The sequence below is a fragment of the Nicotiana attenuata genome, unplaced genomic scaffold, assembly GCF_001879085.1.
Source record: "Nicotiana attenuata strain UT unplaced genomic scaffold, NIATTr2, whole genome shotgun sequence".
Lineage (NCBI taxonomy): Eukaryota > Viridiplantae > Streptophyta > Magnoliopsida > Solanales > Solanaceae > Nicotiana > Nicotiana attenuata.
Window position 1 is genome coordinate 485,670 of NW_017670593.1, and position 22,011 is coordinate 507,680.

The following is a 22,011-nucleotide window of genomic DNA, read 5'->3' on the forward strand; positions in this document are numbered from 1 at the left end:
GTTTAGAAATTATAAAGTTTACGGGTTCGAAATTTCGCTGTTTTGAAAGTTTAGCGGTTCGAAAGTTTATGAAATTTGTGGGTTCGGAAAGTTGTTGGTTCGAAAGTTTATGGCTTCATGTTTATTATATCTAAATTATTTATGAATATTCTTGAGAAGCCATTTTCCTTAATTTGCGTACCAAACACCGAAAAATGAATAAGATTACTACTTGTTTTCCAAGAAAACATTATCTTGGAAAAAAATTTTCACAGAAAATATTTTCCTTTATACCATACACACCTATAAATTCAAAATTACGTTTAAAAGAATATGTGTATAAGTGTACAAAGAATATGGTCCTGATATTTGTATAGATTATAGTTTTAGATTTTATCCCCGACGAGTGAAGGGGCTCAGAACGAAAGCAGAAGAAGAACGAGTGAAGGGGAAAGAGGATGACCAACGAGGCAACGACACATGTGAATTAAAGAAGAAGATAATCGGCAATGAGCAAGGGTCCAACGGCCAGGTTGCTTTTTTACACACAAAAAAAAAAAAAAAAAAAACAATAACAGCATGACTTCTTTTTTTGTTTTTTTTAACTGGTGTGGCTTGTTTTAATGGTCAGGCATCTTTTTTCATTAGTTACATTTCCACGCAATCGGTGTTTGAGCTTTACACATTTGTTTGTTTATTGAGTAAGTTTTTAGTGTTTAATAGGCATGAAGATAGTCACATGGAACGTTAGGGGCTTCAACAAAGTGTATAAACAAAAAGAGATGAAGGAGTTTATAAAGGTGAATAAAGTGAATATGATTGCAGTAATAGAGCACAGAATAAAAGATGACTCGATTGAGAAAATCATTACAAAAGTAGCTGCTGGATGGAAATGGTATGCAAATAGCTCAGTGAATGGTAAAAGTAGACTGTGGTTGATGTGGAATCCTAACAAAATAATGTTCTCACAGCTGAAAGTGCACCAACAATTCATACATGGAATAGTGAAGAATAGAAGTGACTCTGTCCAGTTTGCTTTTACAGCTGTTTATGGACTACACACAATAACTAATAGAAGGGACCTGTGGAACAGCTTGAGAGAGCTGGAAGAACAAATGACAATACCTTGGCTAATCATGGGTGACTTCAATGCAGTTAAGGATATGGAAGATAGAATGAATGGTACCGAAGTACAGGTGAATGAAATAAAGGACTTCCGAGAATTTATGATGGAATGTCAAATGACAGAACTAGTGACAGTAGGAAGGGGGTTTATATGGACAAACAACCATGTATATAGTAGAATAGATAGGGGATAGTGAATGCAAAATGGATGCTAGAAAAGGCACCAGTGCAAGTGCAAGTATTAGATCCACAATTTTCAGACCACTCACCTTTGAGTATTGACTTGGGACAGGAAATTGACTGCAGAAGAAGACCATTCAAATTCTATAACTGTCTAGCTGAGCATGCAGAGTTTGAATCAGTAGTGCAGAATGGATGGAGATATAAGGGCAATAAGATGGAAGGTATAATGCAGAATTTAAAGAAGATAAAACATGGCCTGAAGAACTTAAATAGGCAGGAATATACAGGGATAACAAAGAAGGTTCAACAGAAGAGAGAAGATCTGGCAAATGTGCAAGCTCAAATGAGGCAGAGTAATCAGAGCAGGGATATGTTTGAAGCAGAGAAGGAAGCTAGAGAAGAACTGAAAAAATGGAGTATGATAGAGGAAGGGATATATAAGCAAAAATCAAGGGTACAATGGCTCCAATTAGGGGATTCAAATACAACATTCTTCTTTGCAAATATGAAGGGAAGAGCAGCTCAAAATCACATCAAAATGATAAAAGATGAGGGAGGAAACTGGATAACTAATGAAGATGGAGTGGAACAGGAAGTCATTGGGTTTTATAAGAGGCTTTTGGGGGAATCAACTAGAAGTCTACCTGCCATTAACATCACTACTATGAAGGGAGGACCTGTACTTACAAGGAAACACCAGCTTGAACTAATAAAGCAATTTACAAGGGAGGATGTCTATGAAGCTCTGAAGGGGATTGATAACTCAAACGCACCAGGGGATGATGGGCTCAATGCCTATTTTTTCAAGAAGGCTTGGAAGGTAATTGGGCATGAGATCACAGAAGTTGTATTGGAATTCTTCAAAACCAGTAAAATGCATAAACCACTCAATACCACCCTTGTCACTCTTATCCCAAAAGTTAAAAACCCAGAATTCATCAAACAGTATAGACCCATATCTTGCTGTAATGTTCTGTATAAGATTATATCTAGGATGATTACTAGTAGACTGCACAAGGTGATAGATTTCCTGGTGGATGAAAGTCAAGCAGCCTTTGTACCAGGGAGAATCTTAAATGACAACATCTTCCTAGGACATGAATTGGTGAAAGGTTATGGTCGGAAAGGTATATCCCCAAGGTGTATGATCAAGATAGATGTGCAAAAGGCATATGATTCATTGGAGTGGGTCTTCTTAGAACAAGTACTGGCAGCAATGAACATACCAGACCAATTTATAAAATGGATAATGGCTTGTGTGTCTACAGTCTCCTATTCAATTGTGATAAATGGTAAGCCAACTACTCCATTTGATTCCAAGCGTGGGGTGAGATAAGGGGATCCTATATCCCCTTACCTGTTTGTTTTAGCTATGGAGTATCTGACAAGACTATTGAAGAACTTGCAGCACACACCAGACTTCAACTTCCATCCGAAATGTGAGAAACTCAATATCCTGCAGCTCAGTTTTGCAGATGATCTTCTACTATTTTGTAGAGGAGATCTCAAGTCAGCACAGATGTTAAATGAGTGTTTTCAACAGTTTTCCTCAGCATCAGGATTAGTTGCAAACCAAGGGAAAAGTTGCATCTATTTTGGAGGTGTGCCAGAACATGTGCAGCAGCAAATATTGGCAAGCTTGGGATTCTCCCTGGGTGAATTACCCTTCAGGTACTTAGGAGTACCACTGAGTGCTAAAAGACTGTCAGTTAACCAATGTCAACCTTTACTGGACAGAATTCTAGCTAAAGTGCAAAGCTGGACAACAAGATTTCTATCCTATGCAGGTAGACTACAAATGATTAAAAGTGTGTTACTATCTATACAATCATTTTGGACGCAAGTGTTTCCTTTGCCAAAGAAGATCCTAATGAAGATTGAAAGCATTTGCAAAAAGTTCTTATGGACATGGGAGGTAGAGGGGAGCAAGAAGGCTTTGGTTGCATGGACACAACTTTATTGGCCAAAAACAGCAGGAGGCTTGAACATTACAGACATAGTCACTTGGAACAAAGCAGCAATCCTGAAGCAGATGTGGAACCTATGCAATAAGAAGGACAGATTATGGATCAAGTGGATGCATATCTATTATATAAAGAAGGAGAAAACATGGAATGTGAAGGCCAATCAAGCAGCATGGACAACTCAAAAGATTCTAAAAGCTGGGAAGTATCTGATAGAAGCAAGAATCAATGTTGAAGAAGTAATGTCTGGGAAGGACTACTCAATAAGAGATGTATATAACAAGATGAGGGGTGAATTCATAAAGGTTAATTGGAGGAGATTAATTTGTAACAATTGTAGTAGTCCAAGATGGATGTTCATTATGTACATAGCTGTCCAAAACAGGTTATACACAAAGGACAGATTAATGAAATGGGGGAGTATCACAAGTGCAGAATGTGTCTTATGTGAAGCAGCTGATGAAAGCCACGACCACCTGTTCTTTACATGCAAGTATTCAAGCAGTGTGTGGGAGAAGGTACTGAACTGGGCAGGAATAGGAAGAAGAGCCAGGATATGGTCGGAAGAAATAAAATGGGCCAGTACATATGCAACAGGGAGGAAAGCAGATGCAACCATCTACAGAATGATCCTAGCTGGAGCTGTATATTATCTATGGCAAGAGAGGAACTGGAGAATTTTCAGAAAGAAGAAAAGGAAAGCTGAAGAATTAGTGAGAATGATCGTTCAAGACATACATTGCAGATGTTCAAAGTGGTTAAAATTGGAGAAGAAACTACAAGCACTCAATTTCTATCCGTAGTCTGAGCTTGATGTGTAGATAGTTGTTTAGGGAAGCAGTGAAATAGGATGGGGCTGTATGTCCGTCCATATAGAGAGGGTTTTTTGTAAAGATTAGTGCATGTATTGAGTTTTTTCCCCAGAAATAAAGATTAAATTTTATAAAAAAAAATAGGCATACTTAGATTTAAGGTGTCAAAATGGAAAATTGAACCAAATTTAAAGGGCCGTCTAGATATTTGGCCTTCATAAAATGCAAACATGGTCCAATATTCTTCAAGTTTAGATTTAAAAAAATCAAACAATCAAGTTGAACTAATAAATGTTAGGAAGAAGAGAGAGAGTACTAAAATTAATCGGTTATTGAAACCGTGTCGGACCAAAGAAAAGAAAAAGAAAAAAATGCGGACCCTATTTTATTTTAATAAATAAGTACTCGTACATCGGAAGGAACCTTATTTTAATAGGAGTACATAAAATCTGCAGAACGTCGTCTCCGGTATTCCCCATTCTTTCACGGCTTCTCATTGGGAAAACAAATCATGCCTCACCGGAGATCTACTGGTGTGTATCTTCTGTATTGGTCTAAATTTGGATGACATGATAATTGTAAATAACTAGGGTCGAGGACTGAGTCGACCACGGTAGTCGCCTTAAGAAGGATTATTGCCGAGGTCAAGTAAATGGAGCAAGGAAGCAACGGTAGGATAGTTTAGCAATAGACATAAGGAATATTTCATTGGATATTCCTTATGTTGTATTTTTTAGGGTTTCTTAGAAATATCCCTTATAAATAGGAAGAGATAAAGAACAAAGGGGGATCTTCACTTTTTGATAAGAGCATATTGTAAAGGGTTGACAATAAAGAATATTCAACAGCTTGTCTTGTTCATTCTTTTTTACAAGATCCAAAGATCCCTTATCCATCAATACTTTTCATTATTACACGTTGTTTTCAGGAAGAAGAATCACCCAAATCATTTAATATTTGAGTGATAAATTCCTCATTACATTTATTGCCATTATCTACATTTATTGCATGCTTCTGTCACTACATTCATTGACAATCATTAAACATATACTTGGTATTTATTGCTCTTGATCACGGTCTAATCCCACTGATCTCCCTCAATCTTAGATCTGGAATTTATTATACTTAATTAGGATTCACCCTCTATTTTCTCATTAATTAGTTTAACAAAGAGCTTAACACTTTTTGGTTAAACAATTTGGCGCCGTCTGTGGGGAGGTTCTAGTTAAAGTTTTAGTTCCTTCTAGATATGAAAAAACGACAACAATCATCTTTTTCCCGTTTGTACGAACTAACAATGGCAGGAAAAAGAGATGAAAGACAGAAAGCAGTGGTGGGCGTCACCGCCAACCTCATGAACACCATCAACGAGGGTGACAGAGAAAATGAGGAGAATGTGACGCCCAGTACTACACCCAGGCGAAGTGACCCCCCCTCCCCCATGGAAGTGTGACCGCTTCACGCGAAAGGGGAGCTTCCACGTCCACAGCTGAGGAAGCACCACCCGCAGTGAAAAAATTACTAGAGGAATGGTTGACAAGTAACTCTAAATGACATACTCGACAAACCCGTTCAAAGGGCGAACAGAAACGCCGCACGAGCGGATACCACAACAACCGCCGACGAGCAACCTGCTCCCCCAACAAGTAACACTCACATCGCTGTTGATGCGGGTAAAGACGCACTTGCGGCCATTCTAAAGAAAATGAAAGAAATGGAGAACGAGAATAAAGCACTCCGCGACCAAATGAGGGAGCATCAAGAAAGGGTTGATAAGATACCGGGCGCCCCGAAACTGCTACCAAAATGGGACGTCAGCTGATTCATCGAACAACCGTATAGCGAGGAGGCAGCCCCATATGCCATACCCAAGACCTTCAAGATGCCACCATATTTGAAGATATACGACGTCACAACAGATCCCGAAGATCACATCATTCATTACGTCACAACAGTAAAGGGCAACGACCTCTCAAAAGAGCAGGAACCATCAGTGTTGCTGAAGAAATTCGGCGAAACCCTAACAGGGGGAGCCTTAACATGGTACTCACAATTACCGGCACAATCAATAACAACGTTCGAAGAAATGGCCGACAATTTCATCACCGCCCACGTTGGGGCTAAGAAGGCGGAGGCCAGGGTGAATGATATATTCGTTAGGCAATCGCCTAGCGAGGGACTCCGGGGTTTCCTAGCTTGGTTTAATAGAATAAGAATGAGCTTAAAATATATCAGAAGGGATGGCGGTGGCAACTTTCCAAAATGGGTTGAACAGGAATGGGTCGAGAGCGACCAGAAGGTTATTAAGCAGGCTCATGAAATACCCTCCCACTACTTGAGAAGAAATTCACAACGCCTACTTCACCGAGGTGAGAGCAGACGAGGATGACCTTAACGGTCCAACCCAACGGTTAACTTCGATCCAAACAGAGTCGAGGAAAGACCGTCGTAATGACGGTCGAAGAGACCAGTCAGGTCCACGCCTCAATAGAGACATGATCAACCCTATGTCAGAACAGCCATCCCACCATCTCCTCTCCATGCGGAAGGGCCGTCCAGGCCGCATACAGGGACTCATTGAAACGAAAGAGGTATGCCCCCACTCTTATCTAATCACAAATTTTGTGTTTCCCCTTCATAAATAGTGTACGCACTAGAGAAGCTCGGCACGAAGGTGAAGTGGCCACAAAAGATGAAGTCCGACCCAAGTACTCGAAAGTCGAACGTCCTCTGTGAATTTCATCAGGAGCGGGGTCACAAAACCGAGGACTGCATAGCCCTACGGCAAGAAGTAGTGAACATGCTTCACAGGGCACCTAAGGGAGCTGATGAGCGACCGAGGAAGAGCTAACTTCGGTCGCGGACGAGAACAACACTAAGGCCCTCCAAAACCACCCTCCCCCGCCCACACCATCCAGATATAGGCAGGAGTGATGAAGCAGCAATCAACCACGTGAAGTTTACCACCACACATAAACTGAAGCGGTCGATCACCCACGAGCGGTATGATGACCTCGAAGATAGTGTCATCTTCGATAAGTCAGATACCCACGGTTTGACCTTTCCTCACTTCGATGCTCTAGTCATTACTGACCTCGAAGATAGTATCATCTTCGATAAGTCAGATACCCACGGTTTGACCTTTCCTCACTTCGATGCTCTAGTCATTACTTTACGTATTTCAGATACTGATGTAAAAAGAATAATGGTAGACGACGGAAGCGGCGCATGTATTATTCACCCTCGAGTTCTCACACAAATGAGACTCGAGGACAAGATAGTACCACGATGCATAACACTAACAGGTTTTAATAATGCAGTCGAGCGAACCTCAGGAGAGATAACGCTGCCCGTTCTGGCCGGGGGCGTCACCCTAGAAACAACGTTCCATGTCATGAACCAGGACACAGCTTATACGCTATCATATGACGACCATGGATACACGCCATGAGGGCCATCCCATCCAGCCTGTATCAGGTAATCAAGTTCCCTACTCCGTGGGGGATATTCAGCATCCGAGGCGAACATCGCACAGCCTAAGAATGCTATCGCATCGCCCAAGATTGTACATACACGCAACAGCTAAAGGGAACAGACTTAGAAGCATAGAAATTACCAAAGTCGGGGTCCGAACTCAACGAACAAAAAGACGTCATCAAGGACCTCGACGTCGTGGAAGTTGCAGGGTCAACAGTAGAAGACCTCGACCCCGTCTAACTAGACAACAACGATAACAGCAAAAGGGCTTACATAGGCCATAAACTCTCAGAACCAGGTAAATTTCATAAGTTTCTAACTAACAACGCCGATCTTTTTGCTTTCTCCCATGCAGATATGCCGGGTATCCCGAAAGACGTTGCCATGCACAAGTTGAACGTCGATCCACTCTACCCTCCAGTACGACAAGTAAGAAGAAAATTCAACGCCAAAATCAACGAGGCCATCGGTGATAAGGTGGATAAACTACTCGCTAACGGCTCCATCCGAGAATCGGATACCCCCAATGGGTCGCCAACGTAGTCATGGTGAAAAAGAAAGACGGGAAATGGCGAATGTGCATGGATTTCACGGACCTAAATAAGGCCTGCCCGAAAGACTCCTTTCTGTTGCCTCACATCGACCAACTCATCGACGCAACGGCAGGGCACGAGTTGTTAATCCTCTTGGACGCCTACTCAGGTTACAACCAAATCCTCATGGAAGAGGAAGACCAGGAAAAGACTACTTTTATCACCTATCAGGGAACGTACTGTTACAGAGTCATGCCATTTCGAGCTAAAGAACGCAGGGGCGACTTATCAAAGGCTGGTCACCAAGATGTTCAAGGACCAACTCGGCAAAATAATGAAAGTTTACATAGACGATATGTTGGTCAAATAAAAAAGGAACGAAGACCACATCAACCACCTGAAGGAATCCTTCGGTATACTAAGGCAATACGGTATGAAGCTGAACCTCGAAAAGTGTGCCTTCAGCGTAACTTCGGGCAAGTTCCTCGGCTTTCTAGTGTCACAAAGAGGCATCGAGGTCAACCCCAACCATATCAAAGACATCGAGGGGATACCCGAAGTATTGACCAGCAAGAAACAGGTACAAAAATTGACAGGCCGTATAGCTGCCCTGTCGAGGTTCATTTCACGATCCTTCGACAGATGCCACAAATTCTTCAACATGCTTAAAAAGAACAACGGGCTCCAGTGGAATTCAGAATGCATCGAGGCCTTAAGAGGACTAAAGGAATACTTGACCTCGCCCCCGCTACTCGCCAAAGCAGAACCCGGCCTACGCCTCCTGATATACTTGGCTGTATCAGAGGTTGTAGTAAGTGCAATACTGGTCTGTAAAAACAAAGGTAATCTGCAATTTATTACAATAGCAAAACCCTGGTCGACGCCGAAACAAGGTACCCCCCACCTCGAAAAATTGGCCTTGGCATTGGTCACAGCTTCACGAAAGCTTAGACCCTACTTTCAATGCCACCCCATATCGGTGGTGATGATCTTCCCCCTAAGGAGCATCCTACATAAACCCGAACAGTATGTGAGATTAGCCAAGTGGCCATAGAATTAAGCGAGCGCGATATAACTTCTCAGCCGCGAACAGCGATAAAATCGCAAGTACTCGCCGACTTCATTGCCGATTTCAGTGCCAAAATAATGCTCGAGGTCGAGCAGGAAACTTCTCGTACCTCTCCCAGGTTACCCGACCTATGGGTCCTATACACCGATGGCGCTTCCAACGCGTCAGGATCTGGATTGGGGCTCGTACTCGAGGTCCCAACAGGCGAAGTCATCCGCCAATCCATACGGTGCCACAATATGACTAACAATGAGGCCGAGTACGAGGCCGTAATTGCAAGACTAAAGCTAGCTCTCAAATACGGAGCATGACGAGTCGTCCTCAGATGCGACTCACAACTCGTTCTCAACCAAGTCACAGGGACTTTCCAAATCAAAGAGCAGAGGCTACAAAAGTACCAGGTAGAAATTCATAAATTACTACCAGAATTCGACGAATGTTGACTCGACCAGATACCTTGAGCACAAAACATCGAGGCAGATGGCCTCGCCAAGTTAGCAGCATCCACCAAGAACATTACAAAAGAAAACGTGGTTACACTCCTCCACTCGTCAATAGACCAACTTGAGGTACACTCTGTAAATTTGACTTGGGACTGGCGCAACCGAATTATAACATATTTGTAGGAAGGAGTACTCCCATCAGACAAAAAAGAAGCCAAAATCTTCGAATGCAGGCGGCAAGGTATAACATCGTAAACCACGACCTACACAAAAGAACGTTTGGAGGCCCCTTGGCGAAATGCCTAGGACCGAACCAAACAAGACGCGTCCTCGAGAAAGTACACGAAGGCCACTATGGTGCCCATACCGGCAACCGAGCCCTCGTCAGATGCCTCATACGAGCAGGATATTATTGGCCTACCATGAAGAAGGAAGCCGCCGACTACGTCAAGAAGTGCGAGCAATGCTAGAAATATGCTCCTATGATACACCAAGCGGGCGAGCACCTCCACTCGGTCACATCGCCATGGCCATTCATCAAATGGGGAAGGACATTATCGGACCCCTTCCAGCAGGACAAGGTAAAATACGATTCCTTTTGGTTGACTATTTTCCAAGTGGGTAGAAGCAGGTGCATCCGCCCAAATATGCAAATTGGAAGTTATCACATTCATATGGAGAAACATCATATGCCGCTTCGGCATCCCCAAAGAAATTAGCTGTGACAACGTACCCCAATTCACCGGAAAAAAGACCGCCAAATTCTTCGAGAAATGGCACATCAAGCGAATACTCTCCATGCCATATCACCTTGCCGGCAACGGCCAGGCAAAATCCTCCAACAAAACAATACTAAACATCTGGAAGAAAAAGCTTGAGGACGCCAAGGGACTGTGACCTGAATTGCTACCAGAAGTGTTGTGGGCATACCGCACCACGCCAAAAACAAGCACGGGAGAAACGCCATATTCATTAGTCTATGGGACTGACGCCATGATACCCGTCGAGGTCGGGGAACCTAGTTTGAGATAATCCAATAAAAGCGGACCAAGCAACAACGAGAACAGGAAACAAGACCTCGACCAAGCGTAGGAGCGAAGAGACATGGCTTACATCAGAATGATAGCCCAAAAACAGCAAGCAGAACGGTACTACAACAAAAAGGCCAAAGTACGGTCACTCAAAGTCGGAGACTATGTAATCAAGGCCAAAACACAGGCGAGCAAAGACTCAAAAGAAGGTAAACTAGGAACCAATTGGGACGGGCCATACAAAATTACGGCTGTAGCAAACAAAGGATCGTTCCAACTAGAAACAATGGAGGGAATGCTACTACAAAACAATTAGAACGTCGCCCACCTCAAATATTTCAACCTCTGAAAATGGACGCCCTCCAAGTCGTACTCTTTTTCCCTCACTCGGGTTTTGTCCCAATTGGGGTTTCTCGGGGAGGATTTTAATGAGGCGACGAAGGGGACATCTCGAAGTTCAAGTATAATTCATCGCCCCTCCTGTCGACTACTTCTCCAGGCCGAACGATGTAGGGACTAGGTAGACTGAAACTTCTCCAATGTATGTATGGAACAAACAGAAACATGTAATATTCTCCAAAGAATGAAATAAACAAAGCACCATCTTTGCACAACTCCACCAAGTCATTTTACACTTTACGTTCGACCTCGCTCGAATTACTTTACATTCGACCTCGCTCGAATTACTTGATTTTCGACCTCATCAAACCTCGATCTCATCCGAGCTAATTAATACTCGACCTCAAGTCGTTCTATGTTCGACTAAGCCAATATCAACCATATACTAACGGCCAAAAAATCATGGGCTTCCCCACATAGCAAAAAAAGNGAGGAGGAAAAGAGAACGGGAATCCAAAAATACATAGCAAAAAGGAAATCGTTCCATTTCAATTGTCAGATTACAATACTTTTTACAAAGGGCTCGAGGATGCCCTCACAAAAATAGCAAAGCAAAAAAAAACTAAAGTACAAAAGCTTCACACCACATCATCCCCATCGGCGTACTCATCATCATACCAGGGATCAGAGGCAAGACTATCCGCGACGTCGTCATCTTCATCCCCGCCAGGTGTACCAGGGTCGTAACCACAAGCTTCACGGGCTGCACGTGCCTTGATATGGACGCCCTAAAGCTCCACTTCGAAGACTTTCCCGACAGCCTTTAAAGACTTGTACACGTCAAGTTGAGCCTTGGAATGGAACCACATCTCATACAACTCCCGCGGCACACTGGGATCGGTAGAAGTATGAGATGTAGACGGCTGAGCCTGTCGTCATGCTTCCTCGGTACTCAAGGTTAGGACTTGCTCATTCAACTCGGACAACTCCGCCTCCAAACCCTGGATCCGTTCTTCCAACCTCGCCACCTTGAGCGCCGATGTCTCCACCTTGTTAACCCACTCGGACCTGCAAACACGGAGGGCGTCGTCTAAGGCTGTTGCTTCAGCCATAACGGCCATTATGCCTTTCTCGGCCTGACCCAATTCTTTGATCTTGGCACTTAGCTCATCCCTCAGATCGACAACCCTTGTCTCCCTCTACCCAACTTCAGCCGTTAAGGATGCCACCTGCATCTGAAGGTCAGCGTTCTCAGCCATCACCCCCTTACTCACCTCGAGCTCGTCCTCCTTGGCCTTTTGCGCTGCCTTAAGCTCGCTGCACCTACTGATGGCCCTCATAAGCTCATCGTCCCTCTCCCTCAGCTCTTCATCTTTCTTCATCATCTCATCGTCCTTCTGTTTGAGCCCATCACGAAGCGACTGAAACTCGCCATCCTGGCTGAGAAAGTTGGCCAGCGTTTGGTGCTTGGTACGATACTCCTTGTACTTGGAGGTCATCTTCTTGAAAATGGCCGTCCTCCGCTCCTCCCGCTGGTCGCGCTCAATCTCCATAATAAGAGTCTGACATGCAAAATAACAAAGAGAAGTCAGTGTAAGCATATTACACGCATGAAACAAACCTAACCTAACATGGAAAAGCACTCACTCGCAGGGCCATGCCAGATATGCCCAACGACAGGTCCGCATCTTTCATCGTCTATAGTGCCGTATTCTCGAAAGTCGCGCACAGAGGAGCAAAGGCCGGCACCGCCCGTTCTAAGTTGGCCAAAAGGTCGTAGTCCACAGGGATGACTATGTGTCGATTAGGACCCTCCGTCCTTATCTCCACATGAGTAGTCCTCTCCATGAAGGTCCGTATCTCCTCAGGCTCGATGTCCGAGCCAGAGTCGTCGTCCCCCGCAGGAACAACTCTGCTTCCCCTGGCCGCCGATGATGAGCCACCTTCTGCGGCCCGTGTAAGCTCTCCTCTACCACAAACCCCTTCAACCCCAGAGGGTCTCCTCTCCATCGTAGAAACAGCCTCAACGTCCGATGTAAGCACAGACTCTGCCTCCAAAGGAACGAATTTTTCCGGCTTAAAGTCAGCGACAATGGCCTTCCCGGTCTCCATCCTTCGCCTTTTCCTCGACAACGTCTCCTTGCCATTAGATGGTTCGCTTACAAGGGGAAAGATGGGCTGAGAAGAGATCTCATCCCGCACAGCAATAGTTTGAGGGGCGGAGTCCCTCATTGGCGGAACTTGAGCCCGACCTCCTCGAGCAGACTCCGCTAAGGCAAATTGCATTACAGCCGACGCAATAGCTTGGCAAAATGCAGGCTCTGGAGCCTTCGTCTTCTTGGAAACTCGCCGACCTGGCGCCAAAGGAAGGTTGCATAAAAAAGCGATGGTAAACAACAATAAGTTGAGGTATAAATGACACTTACCGGATGGGGTCTTAGGTCCAAAACGCTTGTGAAAGGACGCCCAATCGCGAATTCTCACGGTGTGGGGTAACACGCGAGCCACCCAATATTCAATATCGAACGCGGGAGAGGGTGCACGCCTCTCAGCTGAAAAACAAGGAAGCAACAAGTGAGTCGTAAATGAAAGAATGAAAGAAAATAACGAGCGTACGGCAAGATACTTACGATTATAGTTCCATTGTTCAGGAAACCCAGTGGGATTCGCCACAAAGTGCTCAGTCTTGATGAAGAAGTACTTATGCCAGAACCGTCGGTTCGTCTTATCATCCATCCCAGCCACCAACCCTTTGATGCCACGATGCCACAGGTGTATCAATGTACCTCTATAAAAGCTGGGCGAAAATAGATGCATCAAGTGGCGAACGTTGACCTCACAGCCGGCCAACTCCGCGTACTTCGCCAGCATCAGAAATACTTTGTACAAATAAGGGGAGAGTTGCGCCAGACAGACATTGTAAAATCGGCAAAACTCCTCTGCTAATAGGGGGAGAGGAAGAGAATAATCGATTAAGAATGGGTAAACATAGAAAAAATAATATCCGGGTCGGTGAACCTCTACGATGTCACCCCCGGCCGGAACAATTTCAACGTGAGGAGGAATGCGATATTTAGACCGGAGGTCGGCTATTTGAGGCAATCCCGTCTCAGAAAGATTCTGAGCAGGAGCGGGAGCAGGTTCCTTTAGGAAGTCATGTTTGACCAAAGGGTTCTTGGGGACCACCTCCTCGACGGTGGGGAAGCTTTCTTCCTCTTCACTTGTTAATTCCTCTTAGCCCAGAGGAAGGGCCACCGATAAAGGAGTGGCATCAGAGACTCCATCGTTAATATGAGGGGATTTTGACATGTTTCCGTAGCAAAACGTATGCAACAAAGTTTGGAGAAGAAGATATTGACTGGGTAAGAAGTCAGGGATTGGAATTGAAGAGGCTGCAAGGAATTAAAAGCGGAGATCGGAGAAGGAGATCAAAGAAGAACAATGCACATGCGAAATGAGAAATGATGAAAATTTTTGAAAATGAAACCCCCTCCCCCCACCCCCGCCCCCATCTGTTTATAGGGTTGGGTGACACCAGAATCGAAGCAAAGGACCGTCAGTGGCACCAAAATTGAAGCGACAGAAGCACACACACTGCATTGAGAAGACGCGTAATGATGACGAGCGTGGCCATGACGTTAGCCCACGTTGGCCACACCAACCACAGCCCCGCTGGCGCGCTATTTTTTTGACCTCGACCAAGTTGACTCGATCAACATGACCAAATTTCTTCTAAATAGACGCAAACTGGATCCACTCATCGAGGATGTGCAAGATCACGACCTCAACAAGCGGAGGGACTAACTGTATTGGTCTAAATTTGGATGACTTGATAACTGTAAATAACTAGAGTCGAGGACAGAGTCGACCACGGCACAACGGCAAGGAGTCGCCTTAAGAAGGATTATTGCTGAGGTCAAGTAAATGGAGCAAGGAAGCAACGGTAAGATAATTTAGCAATAGACATAGGGAATATTCCATTGGATATTCCTCATGTTGTACTTTTTAGGGTTTCTTAGGGATATCCCTTATAAATAGAAAGAGATAAAGAACAAATGGGGGATCTTCACTTTTTGATAAGAGCATATTGTAAAGGGTTGACTATAAAGAATATTCAAAAACTTGTCTTGTTCATTCTTTGTTTACAAGATCCAAAGATCCCTTATCCATCAATACTTTTGATTATTCCACGTTGCTGTCAGGAAGAAGAATCACCCAAATCATCTAATATTTGGGTGATAAATTCCTCCTTATTATATTTATTGCCATTATCTACATTTATTGCATGCTTCTATCACTATATTCATTAAACATATGCTTGGTATTTATTGCTCTTGATCACGGTCAAATCCCACTGATCTCCTTCAATCTTAGATCTGGAATTTATTATACGTAACTAGGATTCACCCTTTATTTTCTCGTTAATTAGTTTAACAAAGAGCTTAACACTTTTTGGTCAAACATCTTCGATCTGTATATAGTACTTATGTCTTTAAATTTGAGATTTTATCTACTTTTTAGGTCATGCCGATATGTTTTCTTTTCTAGGGTTTTGGTTTTAGTTCCTTCTTTTTGTTTTGTCACTAAATTAAATGGTTTTAGTTCCTTGTTTATTTTCTCCCTTCTAAATTAAGGCAATACAATTAGTGTTTAAGAATTTTTTTATAAATAGAATTGTATTTAAGGTGAATGTCTATATCTTAGAGAGATTTTAGGGTTTGTTACTTGGTGGCTAAGTCACTTTTCCCTATAAATAGAGGGTTCTATTCTATTGTAATTCATCCCAAATTAATAAGGATTCTCTCCTTATTTTTCTCTGCAATCTTCTTCTTCTTTTATTGTTTCATAACACGTTATCAGCACGAGACTCTAACCAATTGAGTAGAAGCTTTGGGATTGAGCACAATGATTGTCAATTGTTCTATGAACTTCCTTCATGATTAAATTCTGGATTTAAGGTATGTATTTTACCGTATTTTTCTCTTTTATTCTATAATATGATTTTAAATACAAGCAAAGAAAATAAATTTTGATTATAACTCTAATGGAGTTAGTAAGAAATTATAACCACTCGAAGTGGTAAAATTTCTATGTCTTGCCATGATCAAAGTCATGTATGATCGTGAGCGCAAGAAGTGGAAACCCGTCCAATTGAATTTACTTCATTCTTATTCTCTTAAGAGAATATGGTAGAAATATGTAATAAGTCTTAAAGAAGACAAAATTATTACCGTGAAGGTATCAATGAATGTGGATGTGGCAATAAACGAAATTATAATCGTCATCATTGTGGTAATGAGAACAATAAGTATTCTCAAAATAATCCTTCACTATGTGAAAGTAATATTTTTCATCGATTTGACATGAGATTTTGTAAAGCACATATAGATGGTTATGGTCCATTCATGATGTGAATGTGACAAAGATATATGAATACATATTCATTCTTGGAAGAATATGAGCTATACCACACTCACCTCTAGAAGGAGGTTTGAGAGGAAATAAGAAAATAATGTCATTATTATGGCATAAATGGTCATTGGTCACATACCTATTGTACGCCAAAATACTTTGGCATTGTGATTATTAAAAGACTACGGTAATGCAAGAAATAGATCTTGCATATAATTTTGACCATAACCATAATGGAATAACTTTCTCTTTAAAAGAGCTATTCACCATATGGATGTTGATGAATATGTGGTAATACAAAATTAATTGAGAGCTCTGGACGAGCCAATTATTACAATTTTGGAGAAATAAAATTAATTATCAATAAGATATTGTGTTATAATAAGTCTCAAAGAAACTTGTTTAGTTTCTAAAGTATTCGCGAAAGCAGTTGGTTATATTGAGACTATAAATAAAGGAAAGATTTAATATCTTCTATTACTACAACTTGTAGCGGGGTAATATGTATGTGAAAAATTACCCGCTTTAATCTCCAGTTTGTACTACACAAATAAAAGAATACCACAATAAAGTGGATGTTTATTGATATAAAAACCCATATCATAATAAACTTGGAGTTTATTGATAATTGCACACGTCATGGTGTAAACCTGAACTTTATCAATATTGATAATTTATCTAGTTGGCATAATTGATTTAGCCATGTTAATTAAAGTATGATGTGCAAAAATAAAAGAGAATCTACATGGGTAAATATTAAAGAACTAGAAAGTTCTTTACGAATTCTCTTATGTTGCTTGTTCTTATTAATTAATAGACCAACTAAAATTTGAATCCCATGAATACTAGAAATATCAAAGGTGAATATAGGCCCATTCACCTGCCATGTATACCACATAAGATGCATCTATGAGATGGTTACATGTGCGATTATTATTAACCCGCAACCTGGCGTTTGTGAGGTAACTTGCTCAATAATTCAATTTAGAGCATAATTTTCAGATTTTCTATTCAAGATAGTTTATCTTGATAAGTTGGTTTACATCACAACTGGCTTAGCAAAATGATTTATTGAGTGCCTCCACTTAATAGCTAAACTATTGCTTATGATAACAAAGTTATCTATATCAGTTTGATATACGTTATATACGAAAGTATATTACGTTCTCCCCTAACAAGTGCTTCAGGGTCAGGAACCAAATAATTCCATCGTATTGTTATTAATGTGAAGTGTGTATTTTGATTAACACCATAACGCACAAAGATGGGTTCTCAAAGTTGAAGAAACAAGTTAGTTTTTCTAACATGAGGGGGAGACATAATAAACAGTTGAGAAAAAGTTACGTGGAATGAATTATCGTGTGTACATCTAGATCCTCGAATAAGATAATATGAACTTGAAGTTCATAAAAAGATAATTCATTTGCAATATGTTGCAAAACATGCCAGACGCATTTGCTGACCCATAGAAAGTACCTATATTCTCAATGAAAATTCTCCTATTAGAACAAGTCCTAGAAGGACAAAGTCTATGGTGCGCTTAAAGCGTATAGACAAATCGATTTCAAATAAACTTCTTGATAAAGAAGATGAGCAAATGATCAAAATGATCATAATAAAGGAGGCAAGTGATCTAGAAGATCACATGACATATACCTCATAAAATCTCAGGAGAGATTCAGGTACCTGAAAATATGAATGAAGAGATCTCTATGTCATGTCTTTATGAAAAAATATTGGAACCGATATAAAATGTTCGTAGAAGACATCTATTATAGCGCTAAGTATAGATGAGGATCTTAAGTTTGTCGAATACAGATACAAAAATATTGGCCAAATGAAAGAGACAAAATTCGAATAGAATTTGTTTCATATGAAATACATGTAGTTTTGGACCTGCAGTACAAACACTTGAATGTATAAAGTCCACGATATGTGCAATCAGTTTTCGATATCTTATTTGTCTAGCATGACATGAAAACTTGATATGCATCTAATTAAAGTCTATTATATGACTTATATGACAATCCTTGAAGGATTTAAATCGCTTTAACCATATACAATTCTTGGTCCTGAAGTACCATATCCTAAGTAATATTTGCGCACATCTGTATCTTGCTGTAACTATAAGCATGATAATGTGATAGCGAGAATTTTCAAGGTGCAACATATTCATTGGAGTTTATATGGGTGATTTATTCACCAAATCTCTGCCGACGTCAACCTTCAAGAAGCTAGTGCACAAGATTGGGATGCGAAGGCTTAAAGATATGAATTGATGCTCTCATCAGGGGGAGTTAATACGCGTTGTACTCTTTTTCCCTTACAAGGTTTTGTCCCACTAGGTTTCCCTTGCAAGGTTTTTAATGAGGTAGCAAAAAGGCGTATTGTTAGATATGTGTACTCTTTTTCCTTCTCTAAAATTTTTTTCCCACTGGGTTTTATTTAGTTAAGGTTTTAACGAGGCACATTATCTATTGAATAGACATTCATGGGGGAATGTTATAAATAGATTTGTATTTAAGGTGAATGTCTATATTTTAGAGAGATTTTAGGGTTTGTTACTTGGTGGCTAAGTCACTTTTCCCCTATAAATAGAGGGTTCTATTCCATTGTAATTCATCCCAAATTAATAAGAATTCTCTCCTTATTTTGCTCTGCAATCTTCTTCTTCTTTTATTGTTTCATAACAAATTTCAACTTTTCTTTTAATTTTTTTTAACAAATTTCAACTTTTCTTTTAATTTTTTTTATTTGATTGTGTGCTTTCCGCGGGGCAGCTTTGGTTAGGGATTGCAATTAGCTCTTTCTTGGTATTACTCTCTTTAGTGGAGTCCTAATTGTTTTGGTTGACGCCTAGATTTTTCTCCTTTAAGTACCTTAGGATGTTCTAGAACTACCTAAATTAGAGGTCCTAAATACCTCCAGGACCACAAGGAATGGACGGGTAGTGCACGCATAGGATATCTTTCAAGGTTGCTAGAACGCTTTAGGCTATGACCAAGGGGAGGGAATTGGGTAGTAAGGATATGATGACTACGCGCTAATGTCACGTGTAGCCCCTCATTGAGGAGTGATTATCGGGCATTGTGTGGGTATGATCCTGTAGGCTAACCAACCTAGGACCCCTCTTTCTCAACTCCCGTTGTTTAAATGATTTTACTTTTCTTTACATATGTGCAAGTTGTTCAAATCTTTCTCTTGCTCCCATTACCTGAATCATACCTGTGTGTAGAATGTAAAAACATGCCTTTATTTGCGAATATTTGAAATTGTTTACTTGCTAAATGACTGCTTCATATAAGTTTGGCCAGGACCCACCGTTGTGGACCGCGAGGGGTGCTTAACACCTTCCCCTCAAGGTTATTTCGAGCCCTTACCCTAATCTCTGGTGATGCAAACTCGTTACATGAGTTAACCGCTCTAGGTGCCCTAACGCACCATAATCCGTTAGGTGGTGACTCTTCAAATACCCAAATCCCAAAAGGGAACGAGTCGATTCCCCCATGAATGTCGAAACCTGGACTTTCTCTGTGAGGAGGAGAAAAAGGGGGAGCGACAGCATGGCGACTCTGCTGGGGATGTTCTAGGCTCTTATCATAACGAACTTATTTTTTATGAATCAGTTTAAGCATGCTCTATCCCACGTACCCTTTCCTTTTATTTGAATTTAACTGTTTATTTTCTTAAGAATTTATGATTTCTTTATTTTCCTGAAACTGACTTGTCTCTTTGTTTTCTTCTTCTGTAACTGTCTTTCAATTATTTAAATACTGTATTTATCATTTTTACGTGCAAATACTTGACAACATGCTATTTTTTTGCATATATCATACTCCACATCATATTCCACTCGTGCGTATCAAATCCTACAGCAACGCTTGATGAGTGGTTGCGCTCTTCCAATTTATTACCCTTAAATTCGGAAAGGCTTATTTGCGGTAAAACTAGTCGATCAGCGGTGCAGTCGACGGTTCCGTGCCTTTCCCCCTCAAGTTCTCCGCTTGAGGGTACCAATCTAGACACCCATAGTAACCTTACTCTGATCATAATTGTGCATGCATCATGGTCAAACCTAGTCGATTAATATGTTGTCCACATAATAATCCTTAAGACGAGCCTTATCCAAAAGTCCACCAGGGTTTCCATAATCCCAACGGACACAACCACGTTCTGTGCATTAATTTGGAGAACTAAATGCCAATATGCTAATCATGAATGTACAAATAGTCGAGTCTGGTGGGGGAGAAGGGCCTAACCTTTTTGTTTTGCAGAAAATGAGGCACGAGGTCCCCAGATTCGGCATGGTCAGCAACATTCCACCATTGCTACTCGATTGGTGGGAGGACCTTTCCTCAAGTGACAAGAAACACGTAAGAAAGCACTTGGGCAATTTACCTTCTCTACTAGACATTCAGCCTAACAATAGGTTGATCGAGGCTGCCACTTTGTTCTGGGATAGTGAAGGACTGTGTTCCGTTTTGGCGACATAGAAATGACACGACTCCTAGAAGAAATTGGGGGACTTGCGGGATTGTCTTGGGATAGCCCTGGGTTATTGGTGCCAGAGAACCCACTAGTAAAGGGTTTTTAAAGATGATGGGGCTGAAGAAAAATGCTGACTTGGGATGCCTAAAGGAATCCTACATACCCTTCGAATATCTGTTTGAGAGATATGGCCATAGCAAGTCCTACCGTACCTTCCATGATGAGCATTCTATCACTTTTCTGGGCCACATCCACCGCAGAGTGTTCGTCTTCATTGTGTGCTTCTTGGGCCTGATAGTATTCCCAATGAAAAGGGAAAGAATCCATACTAGATTGGCCATGGTCGCCGAGACTTTGATGGAAGGGATCAATGGACAAACATACACTATAGTCCCCATGATCATAGCCGACATCTACAAGGCTCTGGAGCGCTGTCAAAGGGGGATACAACATTTCGAGGGTTGTAACCTGTTGCTGCAGTCGTGGTTATTAGAACATCTTCAAAGGGGTCACTATCGCCAAGAATTTTTGAGAAGGGCTTGGAACAACCACATTTCCTTCCATCACCCCAAGCGGATGACTTACATTCCGTACCAGTTTGCTCAGCCGGAAAGTTCCCAAGGGTGGGTGGAGTTCTTCGACAATCTGACCGAGGAACAAGTGCAATGGATGTTTGAGTGGTTCCTAACAGACGAATTCATCATCAGGTCCAGGGACGCTCCACACTTGGTGCTGATTGGGTTGAGAGGAATATACCCTTATGTCCCTATCCGAGTTATGCGGCAAGCAGGCAGGAAACAGGTTGTACCAAAGGTTGCCAAGATGAGTCATTTCAGAGAAGACTTTCAAGACGACAACGTCCCTTACAAGTGACAAGCCCAGCACATGTGGCACTGCAAAATCATTGTGGAAAAGAACACCATTGAGCCTGACAGGTATCATGCAGGGTGCGAACCTCTCTACCCGGCATGGTTAGAAGACAATCTAAAGGGAATGGTGAGGCCAGGAGCCGGTCGAGGGAATAGGATCATAGACGAAGAAGCTGAAGCTCAAGTCAAATACAACAAGCTGCGCAAGAGGGTCCACGACTCTGAGAATGAGCACCGGGAAATACACAAGAAGAATATGAGGTTGGTCGAAGAATGGAAATAAATGG

The 22,011-nt window shown here is 41.8% G+C and overlaps 1 protein-coding gene across 1 annotated transcript; it reads left to right on the top strand.

The window, feature by feature from the left end:
* Nucleotides 1–2,659: 2,659 nt before the first annotated feature.
* LOC109241348 lies at nucleotides 2,660–4,054 on the top strand. Its single transcript, XM_019408082.1, has one exon. It carries the CDS (start codon nucleotides 2,660–2,662, stop codon nucleotides 4,052–4,054), a length of 1,395 nt encoding a protein of 464 aa, XP_019263627.1.
* The last annotated feature ends 17,957 nt before the right edge of the window (nucleotides 4,055–22,011 follow it).